General features: G+C 32.4%; 2 protein-coding genes across 2 annotated transcripts in view; both read right to left on the bottom strand.

Moving 5' to 3' along the window:
* LOC106462552 overlaps window positions 1–738 on the bottom strand; it is a 13,020-nt gene extending 12,282 nt beyond the window's left edge. The window contains exon 1 of the mRNA XM_022389851.1: window positions 566–738. Coding sequence (XP_022245559.1) covers window positions 566–730 — 165 coding nt within the window. The 5' untranslated portion in view covers window positions 731–738. The remainder of the gene's footprint in view (window positions 1–565) is intronic.
* Window positions 739–5,274: 4,536 nt separating this feature from the next.
* Window positions 5,275–12,874, bottom strand: part of LOC106462556 (ran-specific GTPase-activating protein-like) — an 11,189-nt gene continuing 3,589 nt past the window's right edge. Inside the window, exons 2-8 of the mRNA XM_013922492.1 lie at window positions 12,317–12,367; window positions 11,911–11,961; window positions 10,440–10,546; window positions 9,017–9,174; window positions 8,269–8,397; window positions 6,448–6,540; window positions 5,275–5,831 (exon numbers count right to left, since the gene is read on the bottom strand). Of these exons, the coding sequence (XP_013777946.1) occupies window positions 5,671–5,831; window positions 6,448–6,540; window positions 8,269–8,397; window positions 9,017–9,174; window positions 10,440–10,546; window positions 11,911–11,961; window positions 12,317–12,367 (750 nt within the window). The 3' untranslated portion in view covers window positions 5,275–5,670. The remainder of the gene's footprint in view (window positions 5,832–6,447; window positions 6,541–8,268; window positions 8,398–9,016; window positions 9,175–10,439; window positions 10,547–11,910; window positions 11,962–12,316; window positions 12,368–12,874) is intronic.

Below are 12,874 nucleotides of genomic sequence, written 5' to 3'. Positions count from 1 at the left end.
CCCAGCATTATATTGGAGACCTAAGACCACTGTTGAATTAGTAAACAATAAATTAACCTATACAATGAAAGTAAAAAGGCATGTTATAGTCAACTTATGCTCAAGAAGTTGAAGAACTGTCAAACAGGTAAGTTTCTGGTATTATGGCATCAATTTTAAATCAGAGTTTTTGTTCAAATAAGTGTTTAAATGATGACAGAATTTCTGATACAGGTTAAAGGACTTATACTATCATTAAAGTAAAATACTCACTGATAAATAACTAATGGAATTTATAATTTATGAAAAAAAGAATGCATCGTCATATCTTTGTAACATTAAGAATTAAAATTCACCAAGTGCTAATTTTAGGTTTTCAAATAAAAGTACACCTAATTTAAGTCCATTTGCAAACAGCATAGACGACATAATTATATCGTATATGCATAGATATTGACCCTATTACTGATGGTACTTTAGCGGTACTCAAAACATTTAGGCCTAACATTAGTCACTGATTAGTAGTAATACAGTCGACCAAAATGTCTTAAGTCTATATTTCTTAACTTTAAAATTAGGAACATACTTCACTGAGTTCTTGGTTTTTACTATTACTACTAGACATCACGGTTGTCGGGCTGACATTTTTTACATTAATCTGATTAAGCGGAGTAAGCCAAAACTGTGAATGTAGAGTACAGTTTTCATCTGAAACTCTTTCCTCTGCATCTTGACCACAACATGCTGCCATCTTAAATAAGCGTGACTGACGGAAGTTTTGATTGGTTAGAGAGGTTGCGCAGAGCAAAAAGATACAACATCGATTTGTTACTATTAGAACAAATATGAGTATGTATTGGAACCAAAACGAGAAAATGTTTTGAAGATATAAACTATTTGATTCGTAATGGTGTTGAAAATATGTGCTGAAAATTAAATATACTATTAATTTTTTATCATAAAATTTAGAAATTTAAAATTATAAATGAGTCTCCTGATCAAAAGTTTAAATTATTTATAAATTTTTAAATAATAATAATAGCTATAAAAATTATGTAAAAAATACTCTTACTTTATCAACTCGGTTTTCTACTATTTCAAACAGTGAGCGGTAATAACCACAAGTTAATATTTTTAAACAATTTTAAAAAAAATCTTTAGAAAGGGAAACAATTTCTTAAAAAAAAGTACAGAACGAAAGTCCACGAGTTCATCATTTTAAATAGTTTTCTACGAACTATACTGGAAGAATGAGAAAGAAATACGCTAGAAGAAACAATTCTTGGCTTCGCTACGTAAAAACAAGTTCTTGGTCTGGTCCATGATAGCGAAATCCTTTCTACGTTCCTCCCCGAGTTGAACGGACAAGAGAAAAATATAGAGTTTACAGTGAAAACTGAAAGGATTGGAATTTACCCAAGACTTATAAACTCAAATACCTATTTGGATTTCACATCATTTTTTTCTCCACAGTGTCTATATTTTCAACATTCACAAAATATCGTGAATTGTCTGTGGAAAGCCTATATAGAGTTAGATAAAAACTATTTCTTAGTAACAATGTATATGTACTCCAGGGAATATTAAAGCGATGTAATTCAAAATTACTGTGGCTAATTGAAACATCTCAAGGCAACGTCTTATAGAAAAGATTGGATACCCCTGAAGAATTTCCTAAATTTGACGTAAAAACGTCGGAATATGGCCGAAAGATAATACTAAAGCTTGGGCAACTGGCAAATCTATTAGCTTTAAATAAATCAAAATGCCACTGTTTTCTGAATGTTCGTTACCATTGCCGTGAGCCGGAAAATAAGAAAAGAAAGATATAAGTAGATAAAAAAAGGGGAATAAAATTACTTTAAAATTATACGTGTTGACCTGGATTATATACGTCAGGTTCAGCGTTGACGTAACGTAAGATGTCTTTTACTGAATAGTGATCTATCACCTAATTATTAATTAACTGAAATATATATATGGATAATTCTAAACGACTTATTTTAGAGGCGAGTTATATCTCAGAATAAGTAGAAACTGATTACGGAATTTTGAATGACAGTTTTTCCTTTGTACCGTGTCACATACTAGTATTACTACAATTAGTAACATCCATTATTACTCAGTTAACCATATTTGTATATTATATACTTCTAATACAACCAAGCTCAAAACCTAGAATAATAAGAGTTATTAATTATAGAAGGTACAGGTTTTGAAGCTTAAAAGCTCATTCCTAGATAAAACACGGAGACATAAGACCTCTTCAGTTCCAAGATCTTGATAGGAGCTTTCCCAAGCCAATAATGCCAGCGCCGACGTATCCACCAGTTTCTCTGTTCTTCATCGACTGAATTTCTCTGAGTTTTTCTCTTCCCTAAATTAATGCTCTTCTTTTAGAATTTATGCCCCAAGTGTTCATATATCCCACTAAAGCATGCTACTTCGTGGGGGGGAAGGGGTATTCAACTCCCCACTCACAAATTATTCAAATAACTTTATCCCCCATGAAACTATTCCACCAGTTATGTGCAAGCCATTACGTACTAATGCTAACCTATTTTCTATCTTTCTTAGGGTCTTCAACCACACAATCTCACCAGAAATAATACAGCTTTCGTTCCAAAAATCCATGGTATCTATAAAATTCGATCCAGAACCACAGTAAAAAAACACCCACTTCATGAAAGTCGTCACCAGGTCAAAACAGGCCGCTGACTATATTCTCACTAACATGTTATATCCATTTTTGTTCCACTTTAGAGCCGAAAGACCCAACCAATTCCCAAAAACTACCAATATCCACCAAAGCAAGTTCACGTTCCAATGTCTGACACAGAACATCCAAGCCAATACGATATTCAACACTAATCAGGAAATACAAAACTCTTATAAATTCAAGAAAAACAAACTGACGCAGCACCTATCAACTCAGGACTCGCACACATCGACAGAAAATCTGATGGCATCTGACCAGCGAACGAAGACACAAAGAAACTGAGGCTGATATCTCCATCAACTCTCAACATGAAGAGGTAACCCAGTTCGATCCGAAAAGAATTATCCATTTAACGAAACATTTCGAGGTGCCTTCTCCCTATAGGAATGGACATAAGTAGGAGTACTGCGACATTTTTCTTACGACTTTCACCTATCGACAACGAATATGTCCGAGCTTTTTCCAATATGGCATTGTCTCTCAATATTTTAAGATAATTCACCAGATTGTTGCTCTTTACCTACGTGTGTTCATTAATCCTTGACTTTCCTCATCATTTCAGGATATCCCCAGCACGGGTCAGACAAATGAATCGGCATCCAGATCGTGAAAATTTATTTTCTCGGGGCACTCCTGTTTCCCACACAGCAATTTCTCATGGATTGGATTTTCACCACCACCACCCGTGAAAAGGGCGATACTTTAATTCCATAATGATTTTTGGCTGTTTATAGATAAGTCCATAAGACTGATTCCATTGTATCCTAGTTTACCTTTTGTTTTTTCATGTCATTTTCCTCTGTTAGTCCACAAGACTGCTTTCCTTTTTTTTTATTATTAGCTTGTTAGTCTTTTTTGTTGTTAATTCCTTCAGAGATAGTGTGCAGGTCATAGTTCAACGATTCAACATCTAGCTTCCATCTACGTCATCATTACTGAGTCTTCACTGCCTTCTTTTCCTTCTCCATGCACTTAAGGCAGCAACATTAACTTACCTATTTGGTTAAACTTAACCTATCCCAATCAACTAAATAACTAACTCAGACCATTTGACTCGTGAACTATTTAACATTCAGCCCATTTGCCAAATATGGAATCTTTCACTTGTGAGGCGAAGAGAAAAATATTTCTGAGCATCCCCAATTATCTTTCAGGTTTTAAAAGTTTTGAGAGACTTGAAAGAATTCAAACCGAAATTCCTGCTAAGGATGAATAGAAAGTAGAACTGGCTAGATTGTCATTTGTTGTTAACCAGTAAGATCATGTAACTAAAGACAAGCTAATTTTACATCATTTTTAATAAGTTAGATTATTTACCGATTTTACCTATATGTCCCCAGTAACTTTCCGTACTTACAGGGTTCAATTCCTTGTGATGTATAGAAAGCCGATAACCTATTGCGTAGCTTTGCAGTAAAAGCTTATAGTATACAATTCCGAAATTTTAAAGATAGCGAGCTTTCTCCAAAATCTTCTGCTCGTTCTTATAGATTTTACAAGATGTCTCAGATTTGAAACGCTGCGTAGAATATTTATTTTTGTTAAAACGTAACGTGTATTGAGGAACAGGGCATTTATATGCTTTTAGTAATTGAAGATCTGATGGAATTGTTAAAGAAACAAAAAAGTCCGCATTGTACAATTGTATCACTTTTTAAAAACTAGTGAAGTGAATCACAATAAAAAGAAAAGATTTATTTACACGCTCATGTAGTTTAGAAATGACTCCTCTCTCTCCAATTGTGAAACCCCATTGCAGCACAGTCCAGGTTTTATCATTCTCCAATTAGGAACATAGGGTACTTACTACATACACCTCTAATAAACCCCCACAAGGGTCTACTAGTGGTAATGACGAATTAAGTTTAAGTAGCATCTGTCCTTTCCACCTTCTTTCCTTCAGTTGACCAATTTGGACAGCATGATACTCTTCAAATGATTAAAGAATTAACAAACACACACAGACTAGTTTCAACAGGGATGGAGTTAAATGGTGTGTGCATCATTATGCTGATGTGTTGTTACTGTTTTTTAAGGTTTGTCCCTAGGTAAATCAAGACATACTTGTTTCGAGTATTTGTGCAAAGCTACAGATGTGCTATCTCTACATTAGCCATTCTAATTTTTGAACTGACAGACTAGAGTAAAAGCAGCTAGTCACCACCACCAACTGGTTCTACTCTTCACCAATGAATGGAAGGACTAACTGTCGCGTTATAATGCCCCCACGACTAAAAGGGGCAAGCATTTTCAGCAGAGTTTCAAATGGTTTGAGAATTTAACCATCACATTTGTCAAGCAACATTGAACATGGACCCTCAGGTTCAAAGTTTAGCACTCTAAACACTTAGTCACACCCGAGCTAACGGAATAATACTAGTATTAGAAAAATCATTAGCCACTCTACATTATACTAAGTTAACAGCTTTCTCCAACCTTTTATTAATATTAAATTCCCCAAATGAAAATCTCCGTTTCATGAGCACAGTTTACAACAACAAAAAACACACACATCTGGATACACGATAAGCATCATATGTGCATAACAGCATCTAATAAACTACATGTAACTAGAATTTGATCAGTTACTACATTTGTGTTTATTCACCACAATAGAATTTTTTTTTTACAGGAATGACTGTTTTCCCGACAAATTGAGAGTGGAATTTATTATTATTCAAATGGAAATTTCCGATTCTAAATACAAGTAACACTAAATATCCTTTGGAAAGGAAAGAAACAAATTTACAGAAGTTCTTATACATTACACTCAAAGCAAGCTGAGGGACAAAATGATGTATGATAGATAACACACACATGTTAAAATGAGTTGTCCTGGCTTTGGAGCAGTATGAAGGGAAATATAAAAAGCTGGTCCCTGAATGCCAAAAAATGGCAGAAACCTTTTCATTAAGTGTGTCCTGTCGTACTTGAAGTTGGTGTGTATGAACAGAATAGTGAAATGATTAGTTTCATCTCTTCTGTTCTTCTGCAGGACCTTCTGATGTACAATTAGACCTCTCTGTTGTACTGGTTTGTTGTCCGGGTCTCACTGTATTCTCTTCAACTTTCAACTCATCAAATTTTTCAGTCACCTCATCCGCTTCTCCATTTTCAGCCGATTGCTCTTCATCTAAGATAATAATAATAAATATACCACATTTACATTTATAATTTTTTTGAAATTTATAAAACGATTTAGATTTATTATTCAAATAAAACACATTCTCAAGAGTTGTCATAAAAAAGTAAAATAAGTTATCTTAAAGTACAAATGTTTTAACAGCTGCCAAACGCACAATTCAACTATCAGTTCATTCAAACTTATGTGTTAGGGATTTTCTTAATGCTTATTAATAACGATATGAACAAATGTCACTATTTACATTCAAATTGTTTTAAAACTGACGTACTATTAAACGTACGACTTGAATACCTGTATTTTACATTCTCTACATTTTTTCTGTCACTTAAAAAATTTTGTAATTATTTAAAGAATTCTGAAAACAGAGCTTATTTCACAATCTCTCTACACTAAAACAATAATATTTGAATCGAAACTTGATTAGCGTAAATATTAAGGGTTTACATGCTGATGTACAACATTACACTTTTCCATTAAAACATCTAAAAAAAAAGTCCTGTAGTAGTTACAGTGCTTACTACTATTTTTACTCAGAATTACTTTCTTACTGTACACAACATGTTACCAACTGAATAAGTTACCCTCAAGCTAAACATTGCACTACCTTTTTCGTCACTCTCTTCATCTTCATCTGAAACCAAATGATCTATGGTCCATTTTCTAGCTTCTTCAAATGCAGTTTTAAATTTCTGAGCATCTATAATACAAAAAAATTATCGTAACCCAACTTTTTTTTTCGTACAGTTTAAATTGCTTTTAATTAAATACATTGTTGAAAGTAATTAACAGAATCAGTTTTTAGTATTCTATCCATGACGAGGAACAATATCTATAGTTGTATTATAATCCTACTCCATCACAATACGAACGTTACTTTACAAAGAACAATATCCATAGTTGTATTATAATCTTATTCCATCACGACATGAACGTTACTTTACAAAGAACAATATCCATAGTTGTATTATAATCCTACTCCATCACAACATGAACGTTACTTTACAAAGAACAATATCCATAGTTGTATTATAATCCTACTCCATCACAACATGAACGTTACTTTACAAAGAACAATATCCATAATTGTATTATAATCCTATGCCAACACGACACAAAAGTTACTGTACAAAGACATATTTGTTTCATATTTCATTTTGTTCTTACATAATATTGCTTCTTACACTAAATTATAAAAAATCTTTTACTAAAAGAACTCACATTATATATATTCTGGACAAACACTAATACATTGCCCATACTAGTAGAACCAATGAAACCTTAACAAAAATGACTATCTTGATCTCAACAGTATATTGTAGTCTGAAATCCAATAACTTCAAAACAATAACAAAATTACAAATTTTAACCCCATCAAGATGCACTTAATGATATCTGCCTTTGGTCTTTATTTTTTCCTGTCTCTAATTTCTTGCTGCTTGACAAGTTCAGATATCCGATGCATATATTTAAAGATTATGATGTATTCATTTATTCAATGGTGCAAGTTCACGGTTTCTACAAAAATTGATTGGCAACAAATAGTGCCAATGTCTCAGAAACCCTTACAATGTACTGTCAGTGTATCATTCTATATTTCCAAATTTTTTTCAAAACTTACCAACAAATTTACTGTTATTATACATCATCCACAGCTTGCTACATACGGGTTTTCCTTAATTTTCATTGGTGATATTCTACCTTCTCTTATAGATATCACCTGTCAACAACCCCTGCCCAAGTTGTACGACCTTTACAACATCATGTGCTTAGTGATATATTTTTTGTTTTGTAATAAATTAAAACAAAGTTACCGATAAATTACTTAATATAATTATAGTTATTTTGATAATTAAATGAATATAAGAACAGATATGAAACATAAACTCGCCAAAAGCGAGTAATTTTTTCGATCTTCGAACTGCCATGCATTCCCTAAATAATCAAACGGTTCTTATAGACACAAATTTGTCAACGGCAAAATACACCTATCTTGGAAATTCTAAATCCCCAAATCGAACACAGTTTTGTGATCTGCGTGTATGAATATTTTGTGCTATAAGTGGCTCTTACACACGCTTCCAAAAAGCATCATACTACCCGTGAAACGTAAAACGTGGCTCTGATATATTCCATTCCACCAGAACTTTATCAGCTGTCATTATAATTTAAACATAACATACTCAACCCTCTGTAACTAAAACTTCTGATACGGCAACAATTAGGAGAAAACTCAACAGTAAACTAAAGATTAAAGCTATCTAATATGATATCTATAATTTTAATACTCAAGATTCTCATTTTACTCATAGATCAAAAGTTTGCATATCATAAGACCAAGTTATTTTTTAATGTCGTTGAGATCTCACAAGTTTTCATACAAGGACATAAAAGCACATATACAAAGAGAGAAGTGAGGAAAGCTTACTTTCTGCATTGGCAAACCGTATAGCTAAAAGTTCCGGTTTAGCTTCTTCGTCTGCAAAATCAGCTGGTGTGCTCCACACCCACGCTCTGTCACTTCCACAGTTGGGTTTCAATGCCATGTATGGTTGGACTGAAATGGAAAGATTTATTACACAACTCTTAGGCACTGATTAAATATTAGCCTTAATTCACTAACTTCTGAGTAAAAAGGAACACTTGTACAAACCTCAGTTTTACAAAAATTACACCAAAACTTTGGTCACACTTGCATACATACATAAAATTACAATTACTGGTACAAATATATATATATATATATAGTTTACTTTAAAACATTCTAACTGTCTACACCAAATTTTGATTTTGCTAAGCTGTAAACAATTATTTAAGAGTACACTAACTAGCCTGGATAACGTTCTTCCACAAACACTTGAAAAGTCATAACACATGAATCAAACAGTATTTCCCAAAACCACACTAGTATATCACAAGTTACCTGGCAACGTCTTACAAAAACTTCAATTTTTCTATAGACTTTTAACAAATAATTACAGTATGTTACAATACCACTGCAAGCTTTGCATGTAATTGTGGGTGATTTTATTCTCACTTTTCTAAGGGGCACCACAATTAGTGGTGTGCAGCATTAAATTCTCAGAAAAGAACCATCACACGTACCCAGAAATGGTCTGGTATAATAGTAATATTATACAAATATATATAAAAAAAAATGTTATAACACTTCTTACTGTAGTGATTAGCACAAATTTTCATGGTTTTGTCTCTCCTCATCAGGATACGGCACGAGCCATTGAATTTCGATTTAAGTATTTTCACATCTCCAGTTCCCCTCTCTTTCCACTCAGCTGGTTGTTCTTTTGAGTCATACCTGAACAGTTTTGCACGACTATATGCAAAAGCATAAAAAAAAAATTATGTCAAAAAAATATAAATAATTGGAACCACAAGGAACATACACTGACAAGGAAGAATATCAAATATGAACGTTGCACCATGATTTGCAGAGATACCAATATATTTATAAAACCCATCAAAGAAGCCTATCCTATCCGTTCTATCAATGAACTTTGCACCGTGATTTGCCGAGATACCAACATATTTATAAAACCCATCAAAGAAGCTTCTCCTATCCGTTCTTTAAATGAACCTTTGCACCGTGATTTGCCAAGATACCAATATATTTATAAAACCCATCAAAAAGTCTCTCCTATCCGTTCTTTCAATGAACTTTGCACCGTGATTTGCCGAGATACCAATATATCTATAAAACCCATCAAAGAAGCCTCTCCTATCCATTCTTTCATTTAAGCCCACTTATTTCCTCAAGCCTACTTGTGTAATATATATATTTATAACCAACAGAGAGCATATTCTGAAACATGTGTTAAGTCTTGTTTCAATCAGTAACGGAAGTTAACACATTTATAGTTTAGTTAGAAACTCAGATAAATAACAGTAGTTTGGGAACATCCTGTTCAAGTGTTCAACATATTTTGTGTGTTTAAAATGTATATTTGAAGGTTACACATTATTTTTTGGACAACCAACATTATGAGAAAAAAGTAGGGTTACTGCAGTATGACACCCGAGTGTAAATGGTCTCAAGGATAAAACAGGTGCTCAATTCTTTGTATGTATATTTTTCACAAAAGTAATTACAACATAAAAATAAGAAACTTATTAGGTTAGATAACGGGGAAACTCACAGTAGGAGTAGTTTCAATCAAACTGACTGAACTTAAGTGCATAGGGTTAAAGAAATTAATATTCGATCACAAAAAACAGTGTATCACAAAGGTTTCTCCTAGTTGAGAAAGGTTCTTTTGCCATTTTTTCTTTGTTTGTTGACATTACACTATTCCAAAAAAAGCCACACATCTTTCGACTTCAGTTGGATGATTCTTTACAGCAATTCAACTTCAGTCAAAACTTAGCTGGAATTAGGAATGTTTTTTTTAAATAAAAAACACCTGATAACTAATAACACCGATTATACAAAACTAAAACTCCCTCCCCTACTACGTCTGTAGTTTGTATGCACGGTTTCGAGAATTCTAAGCATACAGTCAACGTAATATATTCATGGTACGTTGATTCCTTTAAATACTATTTGTTGAATTACTAACAGCATCCTTATTTGCAATAACTTACATTTTAATGATTTCTTCCTCTTCCTCTTCTAAAGTCTTCACAGCCACAAGTGGAAGCTTTACTACAGGTTCAAAATGAATATCTGGACTAGCTGGAATATCTTCATCCTATACACAAACACAATTACTAAGTTTCTGAAGTCAGTAGTTACTTTTCAAAACATTAATTTCCTGATTAAATCTAACTTTATTATAGACTATGAAATTATTTTTTATACACAACTTTTAAGTTATATTTATAGTAGATGAAAAATAGTTTAATAACATTACACCACTAACAACTTGTTTTACAAACACATCCACTTTTTTTTTTTTTGCGAATAATTCTATCTCCACTACTACTTTTACAGGCTTATTAAGATGATTAAATCTAAAATCTAGCCTATATAAAAGTCAGTGTGTGTGTGTCACATCACACCTGATTGCTTGAAAAAAAGGAGGAGTCATAAAAGCCAAAATTAATTTATCCAGATAGAACGGTTTGATTACTGTCTGCCCATAACAATTTTAGTAACGGGGGGTGCAAGGGAGTGTGTGGCGTGAAACCTTGTAAGTGTAGTGAGTGTTGATATAATAAAGACGTATATTAGAAGTTGTTAATCTAACTGATTTTTACCAATAATTATTCTATGATAATGTGTTAATCTGTCCTTTTGGTTCTACGTTTAAAAATTTGTTAGTATCATGATCAATTACTTGTGGTTGATTAAGTTTTACTTCTTAAAAATGCAGCTAATTAAGAGTGACGTAACTCGCATACCTACGTTTGTAATTTCTTGTTTAATTAACCAAAGACAAATTTTAACATGAACATTTTTTACTAGCAACCTAGTAAACATATAAGCAACAAGCGAGAAATTAAATGACAAGACATACTAACAATATAAAAGTAATGCTATTAACTAAACACCTCAAAAAGCTCTCTAAAGTAAGCTTTATCCCTCACCTGAAAATATTAAAGAACAACGAATGAGTTTGGAAGAATATTAGCATTTTATTTATTTATTTTTTTGCTAACGCCGGTCATCAAAAATTACCTTTCAAGACCAAAATTTTACTTGAACTAGATGAGGACACTGTCGGAAATGAACTTAAATTTAAAGCTCTTCAGTCTTAATTATAGTATTTTGGCATCTGTGTATAAAGTTAAAATCATAAATAATATTCAACGTTAAACTGGTATACAGTTAAAAACATTTTATTTAGGCCTATCTATGGCCTTCAAAATGATGACGACTCTACATGTTTCAACGTTGAGGATGACGTTGTAACGTCAAAACATATAGAGTCGCCAACTTTTTGAATGCCATAGATAGGCCTAAATAAAATGTTTTTAATTGTGTACCAGTTTAACATTGAATATTATTTATGATTTTAGCACTTCAGTCTGCGCGTACACAGCTTCATTTCTTACACATTAATTTTTTTATACAGTAAACTTGAATAAAGCCAAACAGTTATTAATAAGTCACCTTCTCTTCACTATTCTTCCTTGCTGGTGAAGTAGCAACAGTTATGGTAGCCTATTAAAAAGAAAATAAACAGTGTATCAAGAATATATGGAATTAAACTTCTTGAATAATGTGAACATCGGCAATATCTTTTCATTGCAATATTGAATTAACCATCAGAACAATATTAAGTTACCTAAATACAAACGCATAACTTAACTGAAACCCTGCCTTTTATAGAAATTTGAAGATACTTAGCTTGACTTTTTTAACTTGAATAATTGAATGTTGTTTTAATGCCAGTAAAACACAGTATATGTATATATATAAATAAAAAGGTACAGCTGTTAAAATTGAACGAGTCCAATTCACTTAATCTTTTTATTTTTTTTAACTATAATTTGAATCAATTACTACTTTAGAATACCTTGTCTACAGGTCCATCGTTTGTTGGCAATGCATCTGTGGTTGTAACAGTCTGGCAATAAAAATGTGAAAAACAATTAAAAACATATATTGATTTAAATCTTCACATCAAACATATTTGAAACTAACCATCTTGGCCATACTTATAGGTGGATAAACACACATGTAAGAATAAAATCTTCACAAACATATTTGAAACTAACCATCTTGGCCATATTTTCAGGTGATAAACACAGATGTAAAAATAAAATCTTCACATCAAACATATTTGAAACTAACCATCTTGGCCATATTTACAGGTGATAAACACAGGCGTAAAAATAAAATCTTCAAATCAAACATATTTGAAACTAACCATCTTGGCCATACTTATTGGTGGATAAACACACATGTAAGAATAAAATCTTCACATCAAACATATTTGAAACTAACCATCTTGGCCATACTTATAGGTGAATAAACACAGACGTAAGAATAAAATCTTCACATCAAACATATTTGAAACTAACCATCTTGGCCATATTTATAGGTGAATAAACACAGACGTAAGAATAAAATC

This window comes from Limulus polyphemus, unplaced genomic scaffold (assembly GCF_000517525.1).
Source record: "Limulus polyphemus unplaced genomic scaffold, Limulus_polyphemus-2.1.2 Scaffold1197, whole genome shotgun sequence".
In the NCBI taxonomy this organism is placed as follows: domain Eukaryota; kingdom Metazoa; phylum Arthropoda; class Merostomata; order Xiphosura; family Limulidae; genus Limulus; species Limulus polyphemus.
The sequence above is the reverse complement of the archived record's forward strand: the minus strand, read 5'-3'. Positions and strand labels throughout refer to the sequence as shown.